The 24,434-nt window shown below is 39.1% G+C and overlaps 1 protein-coding gene and 1 pseudogene across 7 annotated transcripts in view; one reads left to right on the top strand and one right to left on the bottom strand.

The window, feature by feature from the left end:
• Positions 1-6,703: 6,703 nt before the first annotated feature.
• The window catches only part of XYLB (xylulokinase), a 60,574-nt gene continuing 42,843 nt past the window's right edge, over positions 6,704-24,434 (bottom strand). For 2 of the 7 annotated variants that reach the window (XM_037847406.1, XM_037847393.1), the window contains one exon: positions 6,704-8,828. In XM_037847406.1, the coding sequence (XP_037703334.1) occupies positions 8,575-8,828 (254 nt within the window). In that variant the 3' untranslated portion in view covers positions 6,704-8,574. Of the gene's footprint in view, positions 8,829-18,000; positions 18,096-24,434 lie in introns of those variants that run through there. The other 5 variants (XM_037847400.1, XM_037847397.1, XR_005218488.1 and 2 more) reach the window with 5 other exon arrangements.
• LOC119542751 lies at positions 12,017-13,690 on the top strand (annotated as a pseudogene).

Raw genomic sequence — 24,434 nt, 5'->3', positions numbered from 1 at the left:
TTTTTTTTTTCCTTTTTTTAAAATATTCATTTTATTGAGATATATTCACATACCACGAAGTCATACAGAACAAATTGTACATTCGATTGTTCACAGTACCATTACATAGTTATACATTCATCAACAAAATCAATCAGAGGGAAAGCTTTTAATCTTTCACCATTGAGTATGAAGTTAGCAGTTTGTTTTTCATATATACCTTTTATTATGTTCAGGAAGTTCCTTCTACTCCTAGTGTTCTAAGAGTTTTTATCAAGAAAGGATACTGGATTTTGTCAAATGTTTTTTTCTATATCAATTGAAACAATCATGTGGTTATTTCCCTTCGTTCTGTTAATGTGGTATATTACATTAATTTTCTTATTTTGAACTATTCTGCATATCTAGGATAAAACCTACTTGACCATGGTGCATAATTCTTTTAATTTGAAGTTGAATTCAATCTGCTCCTATTTTGTTGAGGATGTTTGTATCTATATTCATAAGGGATATCCATCTGTAATTTTCTTTTTCTTGTAGTATCTTTATCTGGCTTTGGGATTAGGGTGAGGTTGGCCTCATAGAATGAGTTAGGTAGCGCTCCCTCCTCTTAAATTTTTGGAAGCATTTGAGGATTGGTGTTAATTCTTCTTAGAATATTTGATAGAATTCATATGTAAAGCCATCTGGTCCCAGGCTTTTCATTGTTGGGAAGTTTTTTATTGATTCAATCTCTTTACTTGTCATTTCTTTAATTGAGATCTTTTCTCTACTTGTAATCTCTTTACCTGAGATCTTTTATTTCTCCTAGTTAATGTAGGTTGTTTGTGGCTTGCTAGAAATTAGTTGATTTTATCTAAGTTGTCTAGTTTGGTGACATACTTTTGTTCATAGTATCCTCTTACAATCCTTTATATTTCTGTGGGGTCAGTAGTAGTGTACCGCCTCCCATTTCTGATTTTATTTGCATCCTTTTCCTTTGTCAGTCTAGTTAAGGGCTTGTCAGTTTTACCGATCTTTTCAAAGAACCAATTTTTGGTTTTGTTTATGATTTCTATTGTTTTTTTTTTTAACTGTTTCATTTATTCCTACTCTAATCTTTGTTTTCTTTCCTTCTGCTTCCTTTGGCTTTTTTGTTTTTCTTTTCTAGTTCTTCTAGGTGCAGTTATGTCTTTGATTTTAGTTCTTTCTGCTTTTTTAATGTAATCAGTGGTTATAAATTTCCCTCTTAGCACTGCCTTTGTTGCATCCCATAAGTTTTCATACGCTGTGTTTTCATTTTCATTCATCTCAAGATATTTACTGATTCCCCTTGCGATTTCTTGTTTGACCCATTAATTGAGAATATGCTATTTAGCAGGCTGGGGAGAAAGAAGACGGTGGCATAGAGAGGAGTGGAAGTTAGTTAGTCCCCCTGGAACAACTAATAAACAACCAGGAACAACTAGTAAATAATCTGGGGGACAAATGTGATTGTCCACACGTCATACTCCAACCTGGATTGTGAGGAATGCCTGAGATCGCAGCATAAAATCTGTAAGTAAAGACTGCGGCCCTGCACTGAGAGCCCCTCCCCCACAACATTCCCAAACTGCAAAGCCTTGCTGTGATAGAGAGCAACACTCTCTGAACAAGCAAGTATACCTCAGTCCAGCTCCAACTGGTGTTTTGATTAACAAGCTTGGACTACTCAATACAAGATACAAATCCCCAACAAGCAGACAGAAGCTTTTAGTGATGACTGACCTTAAAGAGATGGCGGACTACTCTGTGCCAGGAAGGGGAGCCCAGAGGATTGGGTGCTATCTCTGGCTGGCAGGTGAAGCTGGGGGGACCATGTACTGGCCCTGAAGCAGTGCTTTCTGTCCTTTTTTCTCTCAACCTGGGCAGCTCAGTGGAGAAAGCCGCAGCCATTTTCAGTTCACAGCTCTCTGACCCAGACAAGGGTGGAGATAGCAAAGTCAGAGAGACAAAGAGCCTATTTAAGTGCAAATGAAAACTCCCTAGGAGGGGTGTACCTTTCCTAAGAGGAAGGAGGTGGTGCCCAGCCCTACTACTGGCCTCCCATTCAGAACCAGACCCCAGAGCCTGGGGGAAAACAGCCAAAACAGAAACTAAGGACTAAGGGGGCCACACCTCCTTACAACAGTCAGGAGCTACAGGCTGACAGGTGCCACCTGCTGGGCAGGTTAGGAAAAGCACAGCAGCTTGAGGCCTCACAGAGTGTGTCAATCTTCTGGGACATACCCTCAGGGACACCTGATACTGAGTATTGCCCCCTTCTGAAATCTGAGCCTGTTCTGGCCTGGGAATATCTGATTGGGGTAACCAAGGAAAACCAGATGCCTACCCAACAGAAAACTACAACCTACACTAAGAAAAATGAAGTTATGGCCCACTCAAAGGAATAAAATTACACTTCAACTGAAATACAGGAATTGAAACAACTAATGCTAAATCAATTCAAACAGTTTAGGGGAGATACAACAAAAGAGATGAAGTGTATAATGAAAACACTAGGCGTACATAAGGTAGAAATCAAAAGTTAAAAAAAACAACTGACAGAATCTATGGAAATGAAAGGCAAAACACAAGATATGAAAAACACAATGGAGACATACAACAGCAGATCTCAAGAGGCAGAAGAAAACACTCAGGAACTGGAGAACAAGACTCCTGAAATCCTAAACACAAAAGAACAGATAGGGAAAAGAATGGAAAAATATGAGCAATGTCTCCGGGAATTGAATGACAATATGAAATGCATGAATGTACATGTCATGGGTGTCCCAGAAGGAGCAGGGAAAAGGGGAAGAAGCAATAATAGAGGAAATAATCAACGAAAATTTCCTGTCTCTTATGAAAGACATAAAATTATAGAACCAAGAAGCGCAGCATACCCCAAACAGAATAGATACGAATAGACCTACACCAAGACATGTAATAATCATTTTATCAAATGTCAAAGACAAAGAGAGAATCTTGAAAGCAGCAAGAGAAAAGTGGCTCATCACATACAAAGGAAGCTTGATAAGATATGTGCGGACTTCTCAGTAGAAACCATGGAGGCAAGAAGGAAGCGGTGCGATACATTTAAGATACTAAAAGAGAAAAATTGCAAACCAAGAATCCTATATTCAGCAAAACTATCTTTCAAATATGAGGGAGAGTTTAAAATATTTTCTGACAATGAGAGAGCTTGTGAACAAGATACCCGTGCTACAGGAAATACTAAAGGCGGCGCTTCAGAGAGATAGGAAAAGACAGAAGTGCGAAGTCTGGAACACAATCTTGGGTGATGGTAGCACAGTAATGTAAGTACATTGAACAAAGATGACTGTGGGTGTGGTTGAAAGAGGAAGGTTAGGAACATGTGGGACACCAGAGGAAAAGGGGAAAGATGAAAACTGGAACTGTATAACTTAGTGAAACCTACAGTGCTTAACAATTGTGAAAAAATGTACAAATATGTTTTTACATGAGGGAGAACAAATGAATGTCAACCTTGCAGCGTATTGAAAATAGGGTGGCATTGGGGGAAAGGTACAATCAATGCAGACTGGAGACTGTGTTTGGCAGAGACATGGTGTTATGCTTCCTTTAGTGTAGCAAGCTAATGTACCAAAGCTAAATGCATATAGGAGGTGGATATGGGGGAGGGGTATGGGACTCTTGGCATTGGTGATGGTCTGACTCTTTATTCTACTTTAGTTTAATATCTTTCCTTTTGTTGCTTCCTAGCTGTTGTTTTCTTTTTTTCTCTTTCTTTTGTCTATCTTCTTTGACTCTTCCTCCTTCTTTGTGAAAGAAATAGAGATGTCCTTATATAGATAGTGGTGAGGGTGGTGAATACATAAATACGTGGCTATACATCGATTGTTTACTTAGGATGGACTGTATGGGGTGTGAACAAAACCATCTTAAAAAAATGGGTTGATGAAGAAACCCTGAGGATGCTATATTGAGTGAAAGAAGTGAGACACATAAGGACAAATATTGCAGGGTCTCACTGATATGAACTAATTATAATATGTAAACTCATAGACATGAAATTTAAGTTACCAGGTTATAGAACAAGGCTAAAGAATGGGGAGCAGTTGCTTATTATGAGAACGTTCAAGTAGGTTGAACTGAAGTGTTTGAAAATGGACAGAGGGACGGTAGCACTTTGTGAGAATAACTAACAGTGCTGAATGGTATGTGAATGTGGTGGAAAGGGGAAGCTCAGAGTCACATTATGTCACCAGAAGGAAAGTCACCGAAAAAAAGTATGCTATTTAACTTCCATGTAGATGGGAATGTATAAACAGTGAATCCTGTGGTGAACAATGTCTGTGATTAACTGTACAAATATCAGAAATCTCTTTCATGAACTAGAACAAATGTGACACTATAATTAGAAGTTAATAATGGAGGGGCATATAGGGAGAAAAGTATACCTATTGCAAACTATTTACTAGTTAGAATTTTAACATTCTTTCATCAACAGTAACAAATACACTATACCAATACTATGAGTAAATAATAGAGGAGGGGTGATTAGGGGTATGGGGGGATTTACGTTTCCCTTTTTTTTTTTTTTTTTTTTTTGTCTTTCTTTTCTGGAGTAATGAAAATGTTCTAAAAATTAAAAAAAATTGTGAAGGATGCACAGCTGTATGATGGTACTGTGGCTGTAGGCAATTGATAGTACACTTTGGATCTTTGGATAATTATATGGAATGTGAACAATCTCAATTAAAAAAAAAAAAGAATATGCTATTTAACCTCCATGTATTTTCCAGTTTTCAGCCTGTTACTGATTTCCTGCTTCATCTCATTGGGGTCAAAGATGCTTTGAACTCGTGATCCCCACAGTTGTGAGAGACCCTTTTATAAAATCTCATATTTACTGATATATCCTGCTGGTTCTGTTTCCCTAGAGAACCCTAACTAATACATGATGAGAATGGTGTCTCATCACTGAAGTCTCTATTATTAGATAAAGGTCTCGTTCTCCCTTCAGTTTTGCCAATATTTGCCTCATGTATTCTGGAGCACCGTTGTTAGGTGCATAAATATTTATGATTGTTATTTCTCCTTTGTGGATTGACCCTTTTATTAATATAGTGTCCTTCTTTGTTTCTTTTAATAGCTTGTGACTTAATGTCTGGGTTAGTATAGCTATCCCTGCTCTTTTGATTACTATTTGGTTTATCTTTTTCTATCCCTTTACTTCCAACCTATTTGTGTCTTTGTGTCCAAGGTGAGCCTCTTGTAAAGAGCATATAGTTGGATTGTGCTTTTTAATCCATTCTGCTACTCTGTCTTTCAATTGGGGAGTTTAATATATTAACATTCAGTGTTATTACTGGGAAGGCAGTAATTACTTCAGCCATTTTCTCCTTTGGCTTTTATGTTTTATATCTTTTCTGTCTTTTCCTTTAGTGCAGGTTCCTTCTCTGTATAGTTGATCTTTTGTGATGTATGTGACTGATCCCTTTCTCATTTCCATTTCTGTATATTTTTTAAAATACTTTGTGGTTGGGGTTTATATTACACAACCTACATCTATAATCTACTAATTTGAAAAGATGCCAACTTAACTTCAATAGCATACACATTCTTTGTTCCCATATCCCTCCATTTCCCCTCCATATGTTGTTTTTACCCCACATTACCTCTTTATATTTGTGTGCCCATTATCAGGAAATATGATTACTTCTTATTCATTTGTATTCTAACTCTTATAGGAATTAAAGATCAGAGTTTTATATTGAGGATACAGTACTATTTGGTTTTGCATTTACCATTTAGTTACGTTTACTGAAGATCTTCACACTGCTCCAAACCACTCTTTCCTGTATTTTTCCTTTCAACCTGAAGGACTCCCTTTAGCAATTCTTGTAGAGCAGATCTTTTGGTGATCAATTGTTTGTTTCTAGTTATCTGTGAACGTTTTAAACTCTCCTTCATTTTTGAAGGACAGTTTTGCCAGATAAAGAATTTTTGAGTGGCATTTTTCTTTCAGAACCTTAAATATATCATACCACTGTCTTCTCATCTCCAAGTTTCTGATAAGAAATCAGTACTTAAGTTTTATTGAGGATCCCTTGTAAGAGATGAATCACTTTTCTCTTGCTGCTTTCAGAATTCTCTCTTTATCTTTGGCATTGGACATTCTGATTAGTATGTCTATTTGGAGGAAGTCTATTAGGGTTTATTCTGTTTGGAGTACTTTGTGCTTCTTGGACATGTATACTTATGTCTTTCATAAGAGTTGGGAAATTTTCAGCCATTATTCCCTCAAATATTATTTCTGCCCCTTTCCCCTTCTGTTCTTCTGGGATCCCCATAATGCATATTGATATGCTTCAACCTATCACTCAAGTGTTTGAGACACAGCTCAATTTTTTCTATTCTTTTCTCTAGCTTTTCTATAGGTGATTATCCTATCTAGTAGTTCACAGTCTTTCTTCTGCCTGTTCAAATCTGCTGTTGTATGTCTCCAGTGTATTTTTATCTCCATCATTTATTTCTATCTGTATTTTTCTTTATCTCCTTGGATTGATGTAGATTTGTTTGAACTTCTTTGATTAGTTGTCCCAAATACTGTGTCTCCTCTGAAGTTTTAATTTGTTCCCTTGACTGAGCCATATCTTCCTATTTCTTAGTATGTCTTATGTTTTTTGCTGATGTCTGGGCATCTGATTATCTTGATGTGCTAACTCTGAAGGTCAGTTTCTCCCTCTTGCCTTGGGTTTTATTGCAGATTGGCTATGTGTTAAGGTTCTTTTTTTTTTTTTTGATGCCTTGTCCAACTGGACCTTAAGAATAGCCTGTGTTTGTTCAGATTTTCTCAAGTCTGCTACACCTCAGTCTTAACCTGGATATGCAGTCAAACTTTTAAGGTTGCCCTTTTATGTGCAAATGTTTCACCTCCAGGAGAGCTTCCATTCTTCTGTTCCTTCTCCAGAAGTCCTGATCTGTTCTATTTAGTTTTGTGCAAAATTTTCTCCCCAGTTGCTATGATTTGTTTAACTTCTCTCCCTGATTCAGTGGCCCTTTTTTATTACACTTTCCAGTTGTGGGATCCACCCTGCCTTAGAGCAGTTCAACTTTCCCTTTTTTTTTTTTTTCTCATGAGGCTTTTCTGCCTCTGATTATTCCCCATTAGGTTATCCCACCCTGGGAAGTCGGACTGACTTAATCCAAAAATGCCTGTTTTTTTAATTAGAGACTCAGCTGTATATGTGCACCTCTTGGCAAGATTTCTGCTACAGTCTCTTTTATTTCCTGGGGAACTTTTAGTATATCCTACTAATCAGCCACTTGTGTTCCAACGTGGCTCTATGGACTTGAGTGGATATGGGTTGACTTCTAACTACAGCTGTGAATGACTGTATGGTCTGCATACATGGCAGGAGGGATCCAGGCTGTGCTTCCTCTGTGTGACTCTTAAGCTACATGGGACCGAATATGGGGGAGGAGTCCAGACTGGCAGGTCCAGGTCATGGACTTACTTTTTATGGTATTTTCTTTTTCTTTGATTCAGTGTTTGTAGATTTCTTTCCAGGCTCTGTCAGTTTTGCCCTCCAGGAGATATCTGGCAATGCCTGGAGACATCTTTGATTATCATGGCATAGGGAGGGAGTGATACTGGCATCTAGTGGGTAGAAGCCAGGGATAGTGTTAAACATGTTCCAGTGGGAAAGCCAGCCCCAAGGAACTATCCAACCCAAAATGTCAATAGTGCTGAGACTGAGAAACCCTGTTCTAGTGCCAACCAACAATTTACAGGAAATGCAGAAAACAGAGAACATGTTAAACGATACCACAGGGATAGAAGCAGCAAAATCCAGAATTTGGGAATTCTCCCAGCCAAATGACCCAGTTTCTTCAGCAAGTAAACAGCAAGGGGGGGGGGGGGAGATAGACAGACAGACAGACACAGAGGAGACAGAAGCCCTGAACTGTGCCTCCTGGGCGATGACCCCTCCAAATCATCTGGTGTGTCCAGGAGTCTGGCAGCCTTCAGGCAGAGAAGGGAGGGCATGGGAAGCATGCCTATCAGGATCTGGGGGCTGGAGTGGTACACTGTACCAGGTGGGGGTAGGGAGGGAAAGAGGACAGATGCTGAAGAGAGAGAAGAGTAGGAGCATAAGGCGGGGTGAGCATGGTCAGACAAGAAAGGAAACAGGGAGGGCACTTCAGACAGCTGGAAATGAGGAAGCAGGAAATAGCTGGGAGGGTTCGGATGGGAGAGAAGGGCTGGGGTGTCAGGGTTGGGGGAGAGGATGGACAGTGGGGTCAGGGTTTGGGGCAAAGATGGCTGTGGGTCAGGGTTTGTGGAGGACTGGCCCAGAGAGTCAAGGTTAAAGAAGGGGCTAGGCTAGGGTCCATGTATGAAGGAAGGCTACTTCTTCCATTCTACTGATATAGATCCCTGAATTAGCTTTAATTCCACCTTTGAAAAGGAATGTCATAATTTTTACTGGACACATCCCATACTCAGCATTATCCTGACTTCTGGGTTAAAAACAGGAAAAGGCTTTCCTGCTCTGGGGTACAAGGGCACAGGGGCACAAGCAGCCCATTTATCTTCAGGAAGATATCTCAGGCTACGTTGAAAGTGGTCTTGGACAGGACTGGAGCACTCTGAGGAGTCAGCATGCGCAAACTGAGCCGCTCAGAACAGGGAACAGGATCCCTGCCTTCCAGGGCCACACCCCCAAGTGGAATCAGTGAGTCTGGCCAGGCAGGGGCTACAGAAGACCCTGGGCCTGCGGAATTCACTCTGGAGGGCCCTGGATCTGGGACAGGACTCTCTGCTCGAGCTTGGCATACTTCAGGAGGAGGGCCTCGTAGACCTGGAGGGGCAGAAAGAGCAATTTAGAATGGGGTGGGGGTAGAGGTTAAGGCAGAGAACCCCCTTCCATCTATTTTTCACTTGAGATTTAAAGTTTTTACAGCTTATTTACTTGCTCTTTTAATTTTTAGCTGGTCAAAAGAAAGGAAGCATCAATCCATGAAAAAGAAAATGCCAGTAGTTCTCAAACCTATAGTTTAAGAGCCCTATTTTTTTTTAAATGCAAATATGACAAAAACCAATTTGTTGCCATGGACAAAAACAAAAGATGTGGCCCTGTTCTCAAGTTTACAGTCCAGTCCACAAACACACTCTGCAAATAGTCGCTTGTGCCAACAATCAAAGACTGGCACTGATGGCATCCCAGTGTTGAGGATTCTGAGGTTACATTTGGGTTTAACGTCATGAGCAAGACAGGGAAAGTAGTGGCTCATACTACCTACAATAAGGCAAATGTCACTGTTTGTTACCCCAAAGCTTTCTGTTACCACTTGCTTCCTGACAGCCTCCCTCTAGAGAGGGTGAAAGAGCCAGATATATTGTAGCCTTTCTTACAAGTAGGGTTGGCCATATGACTAGAAGATGACTAATTGGGAGAAATAGATTAGTATTTCTCTCCTTGATAAACAAGAAGTGTGTTAGGACTCTCAGCCCAATGGCACCCCCTGATGCCTGACACTAAATACCGTTGTGTGAGGACATGACATTTGGAGCAGCTGCAGACAACCTGGGATCATCTGGAGAACATCTAGGTCTGCACTATCCAATACAGTAGCCAAAGTCATGTGTGCTTATCGAGTACTTGAAATGTAGCTAATCAAAACTGAGCTGTGTGGTACATCCATACCATGGACTACTACTCAGCAATAGAAAGATAAAACTATTCATATACACAACTTGGACAGCTCTCAAGGGAATTAAATGAGAAAAAAAAAAGCCAACACAAAATATTGCATACTGTATAATATATATACTATACAAATATTCTATACTTGACAAAATTATAGAGATGGAGAATAGTAGTTGCCAAGAATTAGGAAGGAAGGTGTGTGTTTTCCCAGGGGTAGTATAAGGCAGCCTTGTGGTGATGAAAGTCCTATGTGTTAATTGCAGTGGTGGTTACAGGATTTTGCACACGTTAAAACTGCAAACAAGTAACTATACACACACACACACACACACACACACACACATAACTGACATAAAACTGGCGAAATCTGAATAAGATCTGTGAAATATACCGAAGTTAGTTTCCAGATTTTGATATACTGTAGGTATGTAGGATATTACTGTGGGGAAAAGTGGATAAAGGTATATGGGACCTTTTTGTCCTATTTTTTTTTCAATTTCTATTAATTTATAATTATTTCAAAGTTAAAAATTAAAAAATACAGCACACACAATAAACACTGAGATGTGCTGTAAGTGTAAAATACATACTAGATGTCAAAGGCTTCATTAAAAAAAGAATGTAAACTATCCCATGAATAATTTTTCATATCGATTACATGCTGAAATGACAATATTTTTGATATATTGGATTAAATAAAACATTAAAATTTATATTGAAATTAAGTCAATTAATTTAAAATTAATTATTCAAATTAAAGAAAATGTATTTCCATTTATTCATTTATTTATTTTTGTTTCCTAAAAAATGAGACTACCAGAAAATTTACAATGACAAATGTGGCTCGCATTAGGTTTCGACTGTATATTGCTGATCTGGAGAAATGCAGGGAATGTGACCCAGAGCCGTGACACTGCTGAACCACTGAACTAACACTGGCAACTATCTTCAGACTTCCTATTATACGAGAACTCTTGTTCAAGCCATTATTAGTCAAGGATCCTTTTTTGTGCATGTGTGGCTGAAAGCATTCCTAACTAATGCACCTGATCTGGTAAAAGAAGGTGGTAACCCAATACTGATAGTTGCCTTATCCAGTTTGTATGCTGCTTTATTCTTTATAAAGCACTTTCACCCTCACCATCTATTTAAGGTTCACAATTAATGGGTTAGAAGTGGGCAGACCAGATATTGTGCCCACTTTACAGATGAAGAAAACAGGTTGAGAGATGAGCAGTTTTGCTCAATGTGAAAGGTCACATGATGAGAGAGGCAGAACAAGAATCAGAACTCAAGTGTCCTTTATCCCAATGCATGATCTTTCCACTGCACTGAGCTGCCCTTTGAACATGAGGACACACAACAGAAAATAACAGAAGCTTGGGCATACCCACACATCACCTGGAAAGCATGATCATCTGTGTCCAAGATGTGTTGGGAAGAGGGACAGCAAGATGGCAGCATAGAGAGGAGTGGAATTTAGTTAGTCCCCTGGAACAACTAATGAACAACCAGGAATAACTAATAAATAATTTGGAATAACTGCTGGGGGACAACTGTGACTGTCCACACATCGTACACTGACCTAGATTGGGAGGAATGCCTGAGATCGCAGCATAAATTCTGTAAGTAAAAACTGCAGAACTGTGCCAGGAGCCCCCTCCACCCACAGCAGACTTAGCTGCAAAACCTCACTGTGGTAGAGAGCAGCACTTTCCCAGCAAACGAATATAGCTCAACTGAGCTCCAACTGGGGTTTTAATTAACAAATGTGGACTGCTCAATACAAGCTACAAACCCCCGATAAGCAGACAGAAGCTTTTAGTGATGACTGACCTTAAAGAACCAGAAGACTCATTGGTCCCGGGACAGAGAACCCAGAGGACCAGGTGTTACCTCTGGCTGATGAGTGAAACTGGGGGGCCATGTACTGTTTCTAAAAGGGGGCTTTCTGTTCCTTTTTCTCTCTTAACCTGAGGAGCTCAGAAGAGAGAGAGTCTCAGAGGAGAGAGCCATGCCATTGTAAGTGGGGAGAGCCTCAGCCATTTTCAGTTCTCAGTGCTCTGACCCAGACAGGGGTGGAGATAACAGAGTCAGAGAGTCAATTCAAATGCAAATGATAACTCCCTAGGGGGTGTATCTTCCCTAAGAGTAAGGAGGTGGGGACTAACTTTCCCTTCAGAATCAGACCTCAGAACCTGGGGGAAGACAGCCAAAACAGAAACTGAAGCCAAAAACATCTCCTTACAACAGTCAGGAGTGACAGGCTGACACACGCCACCTACTGGCCAGGTTAGGAAAAGCACAGCAACTGGAGACCTCACAGGAAAGTCTTTCATTCTTCTATGATACACCTTGAATATAAACCCATTCTGAGAACTGAACTTGTTCTGGTCTGGGAAAATCTGACTGCGGTAACCAAGGAAACCAGATGCCTAGACAACAGAAAACTACAATCTGTACTAGGAAAAATGAAGATATGGCCCAGTCAAAGGAATAAACTTACACTTCAATCAAGATACAGTTGAGGAGGTATCCCAGCAGGCCGCGTGTGCGGCAGCGTTTGAATGGCCCTAAGTGGAGCCCAGCCTGAATCGGAGGGACGCTGTAGGCTGCCGGGCGCGGTTCATCATCAGCACAAGGGCTGAACTGAGGCGCCATGGTACCATGAGGCGCCGGTATTTAAGAGATTATGGCATCTGAAACCCACAATGTTAAAAAACGGAACTTTTGTAATAATTTTGAGGATCGTTCCATTGATCTTCCTAGAAAAAGGATCTCTAATTTCACTACTAAGAACATGAAGGAGGTTAAGAAATCTCCAAAACAGTTGGTTGCTTACATAAATAGAACAGTTGGACAAGCTGTGAAAAGCCCAGATAAACTACATAAGGTGATCTATCGCAGAAAGAAAGTTCATCATCCTTTTCCAAATCCTTGTTACGGAAAAAAAAAACAGTCCCCGGGAACTGGGGGCTGTAACATGGCAAATAAAGAAAATGAAGTGGCTTGTACCAGCCACCTGCCTGAAAAATTACGCCTTGATAGTCGAACATATTTGGTTAACTCCAGTGATACTGGTTCTTCACAGACAGAAAGCCCATCATCAAAATATAGTGGTTTTTTTTCTGAGGTTTCTCAGGACCATGAAACAATGGCACAGGTTTTGTTCAGCCGGAATTTGAGATTGAATGTAGCTTTAACCTTCTGGAGGAAGAGAAGTATAAGTGAACTTGTAGCCTATTTGGTGAGGATAGAAGATCTTGGAGTTGTGGTGGATTGCCTTCCTGTGATCACCAATAGTTTACAGGAAGAAAAACAATACATCTCCCTTGGCTGCTGTGTAGACTTGTTGCCTCTAGTAAAATCACTACTTAAAAGCAAATTTGAAGAGTATGTAATAGTTGGTTTAAACTGGCTTCAAGCAGTCATAAAAAGGTGGTAGACAGAATTATCATCCAAAACAGAAGTTATAAATGATGGAAATATTCAGATTTTAAAACAACAATTAAGTGGATTGTGGGAACAAGAAAACCATCTTACTTTGGTTCCAGGATATACTGGCAGTATAGCTAAGGATGTAGATGCGTATTTATTACAATTGCATTGAGAGGTTTCATCTACTAAAGAGTGCTTGGTTACTCAGAATATCCCTGGACTATCTGATTTCCAAAAAAATGTCTCGTCTGAGAACTGTGAACTGTGAAAGAAATCAAAACCATTTTTTTCTTTTAAAAAGCCACATAATGAAACCACTAATGAAACTTATTCTACTTCACATTGAAGTGGAAAATATCCAAAAGGAGCAGCTTCAGCTTCAATGAGGTGAAAGTGCACTAAGAAGATTGTTCGCCTTTGCTGAATTTGGGATTTATATGGTTATTTGGTTAACATTGTTTGAGAACTACTGGGTCTTAATGCAATCCTGAATATTGCATAAGAATATAATTTATGCTATGTGAAAAAAATAAGACAGGACTTATCACTAGGAACTACAAAGACCAATTATCATTAATTTTTTAAGATTGTGTTTTATGAGAAAACACTTAAAGGTGTGCAGCTATTTTCTTATGTTGAAAAGACTGAAAGATTAAAACATAGCAAATAATCAATATTAAGTATTTTTGTCCACACTGAGATACTATGTTTGCAAAATGCCTTAATTATTAATAAGCCAATGTGTTGTGATACAAGTATCTGTTAAAAATTTGAAACCAACTATGTTTCTGGCATGATAAAATCATGGAATTAAATCAGGGGTTTACATTCACATAGAATGTTGATGTTTGAAACCTACTCCACGCCATTTTTAAAACTTAAGAATATTTTAGTATATCTTATTTTTTTTTCTTTTTTGCCAGAATCATCATGTCATGTATGTATGTGTTATGCCTATATAAAATTTTAAAAGGTGAATACTTATTTGTATGAATGCTTAACTGGAAATGTCCATGAAGTTGGCTAATATATGTTCACTTTTTATTGTATATACATTTCTAATATTTTCAGTTCTGTATCATTTAAGCTTCCTTCATTTGAGTAAATTCCCTAAATATTAAAAAAAAAAAAAGATACAGTTGAGATACTGTTTCACTTTAATGAAACAATCAAAGATTTTCAAAGAAATATGCTAAATCAAATCAAAAACCAAATCAACGAATTCATGGAAGATAAACAAAAGAGATGAAGGCTATAAACAAAACACTGAGTGAACATAAGGTAGAAAAATAAGTTGAAAAAACAACTGGCAGAATCTATGGAAATGAAAGGCAAAACACAAAAGATTAAAAACACAGTGGAGACATACAACAGCAGATCTCAAGAGGCAGAAGAAAACACTCAGGAACTGGAGAACAAGACATCTGAAATCCTACACACAAAAGAACAGATAGGGAAATGAATGGAAAAATATGAGCAACGTCTCAGGGAACTGAATGACAACACAAAACGCATGACTATACATGTCATGGGTATCCCAGAAGGAGAAGAGAAGGGAAAAGGGGCAGAAGCAATAATAGAGGAAATAACCAACAATTTTCATCTCTTATGAAAGACATAAAATTACAGATTCAAGAAGTGCAGCATACTCCAAACAATAGATATGAATAGGCCTACACCAAGATACTTAACAGATGATCAAATGTCAAAGACAAAGAAAGAATCCTGAAAGCAGCAAGAGAAAAGCGATTCATCACATACAAAGGAAGCTTGATAAGATATGTGTGGATTTCTCAGTAGAAACCACGGAGGCAAGAAGGAAGTGGTGTGATATATTTAAGGTACCAAAAGAGAAAAACCATCAACCAAGAATCCTATATACGGTAAAACTGTCCTTCAAATATGAGAGAGAGTTAAAAATATTCTCCAACAAACAGACAATGAAAGAGTTTGTAAACAAGATACCTGCACTACAGGAAATACTAAAGAGAGTAGTACAGACAGATAGGAAAAGACAGGAGTGAGAGGCTTGGAACACAGTTTTGGGTGATGGTAGCACAGCAAATGTAAGTACACTGAACAAAGATGTAAGTATGGTTGAAAGAGGAAGGTTAGGAGCATGTGGGACACCAGAAGGAAAGAGGAAAGATAAAGATGGGGCTATATAACTCATTGAAACCTAGAGTGCTCAACAATTGTGATAAAATGTACAAATATGCTTTTACATGAGGGAGAACAAATGAACGTCAACCTTGCAAGGTGTTAAAAAATGCAATGTTTCTGTTAATTATAAACTATAGTTGCTTCCTTTAATGTAATAAAGGCAATATACCAAAGCTAAATGCCTTAAAGAGGGGGACATGAGGGAGGGGTATGGGACTCTTGGCATTGGTGATGTTGTCTGACTCTTTTATTCTACTTTAAGTTAATTCTATCTTTCCTTTTGTTGCTTTTTAGCTGTCATGTTTTTTTTCCTCTTTCTTTTTCTTTATCTCTCTACCTTCTTTGACTCTTCATCCTTCTTTGTAGAAGAAATGGAGATGTCCTTATATAGATAGTGATGATGGTGGTGAATACATAAATATATGACTATACAGGGAACCATCAATTGTTTACTTAGGATGGAAAGTATAGTGGGTGAACAAAACTGTCTTTAAAAAAAAACAAAACAAAAAAAAACACAGATTGATGAGGAAACCTTGAGGACACTACATTGAGTGAAATAAGTCAGACACATAGGGACGAATATTGCAGGGTCTCACTGATATGAACTAATTATAATATGTAAACTCATAGACATGAAATATAAGTTACCAAGATACAGAACGAGGTTAAAGAATGGGGAGCAGTTGCTTATTATGAGCAGAATGTTCAGCTAGGTTGAAGTTAAGTATTTGGAAATGGACAGAGGTGACAGTAGCACATTATTGTGAGAATAACTAACAGTGCTGAATGGTATGTGAATGTGGTGGAAAGGGGAAGCTTACAGTCATGTATGTCATCAGGTTGAAAGATGGGAATGTATAAAACAGTGAATCTTGTGGTGGACATTCTCTGTAATTAACTGTACAAATATTAGAAATCTCTTTCATGAACCAGAACAAATATATGACACTATAACTAAAAGTTAATAATAGAGGGATATATAGGAAAAATATATACCTATTACAAACTATGTACTACAGTTAGTAGTATTTTAACATTCTTTCATCAACAGTAAGAAATGTACTATACCAATACTATAAGTCAATAATGGAGGGGGTGGTGGTTTAGGGGTATGGGAGGATTTGAGTTTTCTTTTTTTGTCTTCATTTCTTTTCCGGAGTAATGAAAATGTTCTAAAAACTGAAAAAAAAAAAAAAAAAAGTGTGGTGATGGATGCACAGCTGTATGATGGTACCTTGGGCAACTGATTGTGTACTTTGGATCTTTGGATAACTGTATGGTTTGTGAAAAATCTCAATAAAATTAAATTAAAAAAAAAAAAGATGTGTTAGAAGACAATTCACTATGGTGTTTCTAAATGTCTTGTGCAAGCTTTGGTTTCAGACTACCTTTTCAAGGATGTTTGTACTGCAAAAAGTCTTCGAAAATTAAAAAAGAAAAAAAAAGAAAAAAGTCATGGAATATAGAGACAATGTCTCGCTCTGGGGCAGAGGGCAGATTTATTTGCTGTGCAGGATAATAAAGATAATGTCTCTTTTGGGGGTAAAGGTGAGGCAGGTTTGCTTGCAGCTCCTTTATAAGACTGGGAGTATCCTAACCTCAGGCCCTACTCTGTGTATAACATCCACCTGGGCCCACTTCATGTCATCCCCATGTGACATGGGGGCCAAGAGGAACCAATGTGGGCATGAAGTGCATGCAATCTGCTATGCCACAAGAAACAAAGTACTCTGTCTCTGACCCAGGAGTCTCCTGTCTTCTGCTAGCATTGATGTAACTGTGACAGGCTCACTTGTTACCCTATAGGTAGGGAAAAATCTCAGATCCTTTGCAGTTCCTGGAAAGATGCATTTACTTCTGCTCCTTGGCAACAAACAGGAAAAGAGATGTGGTGGACGCTGTGGTGCACCACCCAGATTCCTTTTTTGGAATGAAGAACTTATTCTCCCAGCTGCTGGGAATGCTGATGACAGACAGCCCTTAGCTGTCAGTCCCTTTGGGAATTGCTTTGGCTATAGACATCTGCCCCATCCCACTGAGGGGCATTCCATGAAATGACTGATTAACACAGGGTATTAAGATCCAAGCCTCTCGCCCAAATAGAGTAAAACTCATCTCAGCTTCAGAACTTCCTATAAAATAGGAAGACGGCTCTACTGAGATTGCAATGCAGCTCACCCTCTCTCTCTGCCCCATTCTGCTTCCACCTTTTCCCAGAGCACCTCACAAGAAACCACCCACATCTTAACCAATATCTCAGAATCTGCTGTGCAGAGAACCCAACCTATGACAAATGGGGTCTGCCTTCACAAGGATTTCCTGGTGTGGGTGACAGCACAACTATCTTGGATCCAGCCTTGAGATATGTGTGCTAGAAATCCAGCATGTCTTGTGTTTAAGTGACAGTCTTTCAGCAGCTTCTGTAACCTGATGAAATGGAAGGGGTGTCCACCTGAGGCATATAGGACAATGAAGACATGCCCAGGATCTATCTGACCCCTAGAGCTGTAAAAGCAACAGTATCTGTGTGTCCAAGCAGACAGTCTCACTGCTGTTGCTTAGTTTTCTTGATAATTTCAAAAAAGTAGGATTCCCTCTTTACTTTATCACATCAAGTTTCACATACAGGTGACAAAGAAATACTTAACCTTTTTGGAAAAGAAACCTAGTCAGCGTTCACAAAAAAAAATGCTTTGACTAAATTCTGATGGTCTCTCACCTGAGCAGCTCCTGGGGCTGGAGTCGCAGCCAATCTGGGCATTGGGGCTAACTTCACAACCTCTGAAAAAGGCACATTTGTTCCAGCCACAAGGCCTAGAATGCAAAAGTGCATTTCAGATCAGTGTACATGCATTTACCTCTCTTCTTTCCCAGCAATGTCATTTTACATTGCAATAAATACATAAAAATGAGATGAAATTTCAAAAAACAGAAATCCTTATACATTGCTGGTGGGAATGTAAAATGACCGAGCCACACTGGAAAACAGTTTGGCTGTTTCTTAAAAGGTTTTCTGTAATTTTACCACATGACTCAGCAATTCCACTCCAAGGTGCAGTGGAATTCTAGTCAAGAGAAATGAAAACATACGTTCATTCAAAGATGTGCAAGCAAATGTTTATAGCAACATTATTCATAATAGTCAAAGCATGGAACACAACCCAAATGTCCATCAACTGATGAATAAACAAAATGTGGTATATCCATACAGCAGAATATTATTCAGTCATAAAAAGGAATGAGGCAGAGATCTAAGATGGCGGCATAGAGAGGCGTGAAACCCAAGTAGTCCCCCTGGAACAACTAAAAAAAACAGAAACAACTAGTAAATAATCCGGAATAACTGTGGGGGGACAAATGTGACCGTGCACTCATCATACACCAACCCGAATTGGGAGAAATGCCCGAGATCACAGCAAAAAATCTGTAAGTAAAAACTGTGAATCTGGACTTCCAGAAGATGGCGGTTAGGAGAGACACGGCAAAAAAACACCTCCGTGAAAAATACTAGATAAAAGCCAGAAAGTGACCCAGAACACCAGTTCCAGCGATGCACCAGCTGGACAAGGTCTGCTAAATCCACAGGGACTGTGAACTTGGTGAAATGAGTTCTGCGTTCTGAAACAAGTGAGTGAGCCTGCTGAATATCCGGCAGCCACACTGTGGTGTGGGGAAACCGTGGGTTGGCGTTTGGAGTCAGACTAGTTCTTTTTAAAAACCTAAAAGTGGCTGTGATCACGGCAGCAAGAACCGCACAGGGAGGCGCGGCAGGAACAGCGTGTCCACAACCTGTGAGTACGCCTCAATTTCTGGCATGGACGATAGCCTTTCATGCACCTGCTGCTAATTCTCTCGGAGCTAGGAAGGCAAAGGTTAGCCAAAAGGGGAAAACAACCATGCCCCTTTACAGCCATCTTCCCAGTGGGCTGGGAACACTCCGGTCCAGCACCAGCGCCACAGTCCAGAGCCGCACCAAAAAATCCAGTGCGACGGGGAGTGTTTCCAGCAACATGCGCATATACCATAATATCTGGCGCGGACAACAGCCTTTCGCGCACCTGCAGCTAACTGTCCTGGAGCTAGGAAGGCAGAGCGGTGTGAAAAGGGGGAAATTAACATGCCCCATTCAGCCATCCTTTCAGCAGGCTGGGAACGCCCCTGCACAGCCCGGCGGCCCAGAACTTCCCTTGAGGGTCGGCGCGCACTTGTGACGTAGCACAGCCTTCCCTCAGCAGAGGCCCTAGAAGGGCACAGCTTAGAAGAGGGACCCACACAGAAATCCCAGGGACTATACGCCAATACCAAGGACTTGTGGGTCAGAGGCAGAGAAAATCTGTGGCGAGACCAAACTGAAGGTTTAGACTCTTGGAACAGCCTTAAATCTCCAGGAACACCTGGAGCTTTGGTTGTTAGAGCCGCCCTCCTTCCCTAACTGCTCAGACACACACCCCACATTCAGGGCAGACAGCACCAACTACATATGCAAAACTGGTGCAACAATTGGACCCCACAAGAATGAGACCCCCACACACCAGAAAGACAAGGTTGGGGAGAACTGGCTTGAGGGGAATAGGTGGCTTGCAGATACTACCTGCTGGTTAGTTAGAGAGAGTGTACGCCACCAAGCTGTAGATCTGACAAATTAGAAAGAAGTCTTTGAATTAGCATACATATTCTAAAAGAACCCTATCAAGTTAAACAAACGCCAAGAGACCAAAAGCAATAGAAAATGTTAAGGCATATGAAAAAAAACAGACGATATGGATAACCCAAACCCAAACACCCAAATCAAAAGATCAGAGGAGACGCAGTACTTGGAGCAATTAATCAAAGAACTAAAGACAAACAACGAAACCATGGCACAGGATATAAAGGACATGAAGAAGAGCATGGAACAGGATATAAAAGATATGAAGAAGAGCCCAGAAGAGCATTAAGAAGAAATTGCAAGAGTAAATAAAAAAATAGCTGATCTTATGGAAATAAAACAAACTGTTGACCAAATTAAAAAGATTCTGGACACTCATAGTACAAGACTAGAGGAAGCTGAACAATGAATCAGCGACCTGGAGTTTGACAAAATGGAAAATGAAAGAACAAAAGAAAGAATGGGGAAAACAATCAAAAAAATCTAAATTGACCTCAGGGATATGAGAGATAATATAAAACGTCCAAATATAAGACTCATTGGTGTCCCAGAAGGGGAAAAGAAGGGTAAAGGTCTAGAAAGAGTATTCAAAGAAATTGTTGGGGAAAATTTCCCAAACCTTCTACACAATATAAATACACAAAGCATAAATGCCCAGCAAACTCCAAACAGAATAAATCCAAATAAACCCACTCCAAGACATATTCTGATAGACTGTCAAATATTGAAGAGAAGGAACAAGTTCTGAAAGCAGCAAGAGAAAAGCAATTCACCACAAAGGAAAAAACATAAGTCTAAGTAGTGACTACTCAGCAGCCACCATGGAGGTGAGAAGGCAGTGACACGACATATTTAAAATTCTGAGAGAGAAAAATTGCCAACTAAGAATTCTTTATCCAGCAAAGCTCTCCTTCAAATTTGAGGGAGAGCTTGAATTTTTCACAAACAAATGCTGAGAGATTTTGCTAATAAAAGACCTGCCCTGCTTGAGATACTAAAGGGAGTCCTACCGACAGAGAAACAAAGAAAGGAGAGAGAGAGATGGAGAAAGGTTCCGTAATATTAGATGAAGATGCATTTTTTTATCTTCATTTTATTGAGATATATTCACATACCACGCAGTCATACAAAACAAATCGTACATTCGATTGTTCACAGTACCACTACATAGTTGTACATTCATCACCTAAATCAATCCCTGACACCTTCATTAGCACACACACAAAAATAACAAGAATAATAATTAAAGTGAAAAAGAGCAATTGAAGTAAAAAAGAACACTGGGTACCTGTCTGTTTGTTTGTTTGTTTCCTTCCCCTATTTTTCTACTCATCCATCCATAAACTAGACAAAGTGGAGTATGGTCCTTATGGCTTTCCCAATCCCATTGTCACCCCTCATAAGCTACATTTTTATAAAATTGTCTTCGAGATTCATGGGTTCTGGGTTGTAGTTTGATAGTTTCAGGTATCCACCACAAGCTACCCCAATTCTTTAGAACATAAAAAGGGTTGTCTAAATTGTGCGTAAGAGTGCCCACCAGAGTGACCTCTCGGCTCCTTTTGGAATCTCTCTGCCACTGAAGCTTATTTCATTTCCTTTCACGTCCCCCTTTTGGTCAAGAAGATGTTCTCCGTCCCACGATGCTGGGTCTACATTCCTCCCCGGGAGTCATATTCCACGTTGCCAGGGAGATTCATTCCCCTGGGGGTCTGATCTCACGTAGAGGGGAGGGCAGTGATTTCACCTTTCAAGTTGGCTTAGCTAGAGAGAGAGGGCCACATCTGAGCAACAAAGAGGCATTTGAGAGGAGGCTCTTAGGCACAATTATAGGGAGGCCTAGCCTCTCCTTTGCAGCAACCGTCTTCCCAAGGATAAAACCTATGGTAGAGGGCTCAACCCATCAAACCACCAGTCCCCTATGTCTGTGGTCATGTTAGCAACCATCAAGGTGGGGTAGGAAGATGCATTTTTTAAGCCATATAGTGACCACTGAATAGAAGTTTGGCTTTATTATCATCACAGTCATCGTAAGACACAACCCTATATTAAATTATTTTTAATTCCATGTTTCAGAGAGGAATAAACAGACATTGCAGAATGATGACATTATGAAGGAGAAAACATACTTGGTATCACATCCTATTCCATGCTACCATTTCTTTCACTCTATTTCAAATAGATAACTCAGGTTTATGGTATGGCATTCTTTCTGAAACACTAGAAGTCAGCAGATAAAGATACTTGCCTCATTTTTCTGACTTGCTGATTGTAAACGTGGTCATCTCACTTAACTTGTAAGATGACTCTTAGTTTCCTAATTGATAAAACAGGAATTAGACTAAGAATAATTAAAAACTATTAAATTTAAGTCTGAAAATATAGACTTCTTTTGAAAAGCCAAAGGAATACTCTTATACTTTTTGAGACCATTGAAAAATGTGTATTCTCAATTATGTTTTATTGGTTGGTGTAGATTAGATGCCATTGTCTGGAGATAGGCATGTGATATAGAGCAAAGGGATATAGGGAGCAGTGCTGATGAAAATATCTATATATGGAGAGACATCTGTTATTGTAGTCACTGAAACACTAAATTTAAGTGGCAATGATTAACTTCTATTTCATACACTGAAACAAAAGAACATTAATTGTGAACCCAAGATTTGCTATTTATTGCATAGTTAATGGAAAATACTGAACCATTTTAGCTTCTGAGTTCAGACAAAGGGTTTGGCAAAAAAAAAAAAAAAAAAAGATCTATTTACTCTCTGATCCCTAAGCTTGTATAGTTTACAGTGAGAATTCCTATAAACAAACAAAATTATCTCAATGCATTTAGTTCCTTGGTTCAGATAAAAATAATTTGAATAGGAAGGGTTATGTGTAGGCATGTTTGTAAATATACAAAAGGAGGAAGAAGGGAAAGTATTGATCTGTATTCAGATTTATTCTGCAACCTATGTATGGTGAGAATAGTGCAACAATATCCTCATCTGTAAAATTTAAAACACAGCCATTATTTTGTGATATCAAATAAGATGACTATAAATGTCTGAAAATTAATTACTATTCTGAAACTTTAAAAAAATAGAGGGGCATATAGGGAAAAAAATATACCTATTGCAAACTAATTACAGTTAGTAGTATTTTAACATTCTTTCATCAATAATAACAAATGTACTATGCCAATACTATGAGTCAACAATGGAGGGGGAGTAGTTAGGGGTATGGGAGGATTTGAGTTTCCTTTTTTTTGTCTGTATTTCTTTTCTGGAGTAATGGAAATGTTCTAAAAATTGACAAAAAAATTTAAGTGTGGCCAGGGACTGTATCTCTCTGGGTCACTATAACCCCAGTGCCAAGCAACTGCTTGGCCTATAGGATGTACTCAATAAATACTCATCAAAGATGACAGCAGGATTGAAAAAGAGGGAAGGTGCCATATATGGGCAGAAAACAAGGAATTTCTAGGCACTTCAAGCAGTAACATCAGATTTATAAAAAGGATTATGAGAGGATAGTTATAACACTTGTTTGCCAACAAATTAGATAACCTAGATGAAATGGACAAATTCCTAGAAACACCCAATCTACCTACACTGAAACAAAAAAGAAACAGAAAATCTCAACAGCCCAATAACTAGTAAAGAGACTGAACTGATAATCAAAAACCTTCCCCCCCCCCAAAAAAATTCCAGGACCAGAAGGCTTCACTGGTTAATTTTACCACACATTTAAAGAAGAATTATCACCAATCCTGCTGAAACCCTTCCAAAAAAGTGAAGAAGAGGGAGCACTTCCTAATTCATTCTGCAAGGCCAGCAACACCCCAATAACAAAGCCAGATAATTATATCGCAAGAAAAGAAAATTACTAACCAATATCTCTTAGGAATGTAGATGCAAAAACTGTCAACAAAATACCAGCTAACCAAATCCAACAGCACATTAAAAGGACTAAACAACATGATCAGCTGGGTTTTATTCCAGGAATGCAAGGGCAATTAAACATAAGAAAATCAATTAATGTCATATGCTATATTAATAGAATGAAAGGACAAAACTACATGATTAAATTGATGCAGAAAAGGCATCTGACAAAATCCAGTATCCTTTCTTGATAAAAACACTTAAAACACTAGGAATAGAAGGAAACTTCCTCAACATGATAAAAGGCATACATGAAAAACCCACAGCTAACATCCTACTTAATGGTGAAAGACTGCAAGCCTTCCCCCTAAGATCAGGAAAAAGAGAAGGATGTCCACTGTCACCACGGTTATTCAGCACTGTACTGGAAGTTCTAGTCAGAGCAATCAGGTAAGAAAAAGAATTAAAAGAACCCAAACTGGAAAGAAAGAAGTAAAATTTTCCTATTTGCAGATGACATGATGCTATATATAGAAAATCCTGAAAAATCCACAACAAAGCTATTACAGCTAATAAACTAATTCAGCAAACTGGTGGGATACAGTATTGCCACACAAAAATCAATGGTGTTCC

Source organism: Choloepus didactylus, chromosome 1 (genome assembly GCF_015220235.1).
Source record: "Choloepus didactylus isolate mChoDid1 chromosome 1, mChoDid1.pri, whole genome shotgun sequence".
Lineage (NCBI taxonomy): Eukaryota > Metazoa > Chordata > Mammalia > Pilosa > Megalonychidae > Choloepus > Choloepus didactylus.
This window is presented reverse-complemented; position numbering and strand designations above follow the sequence as displayed.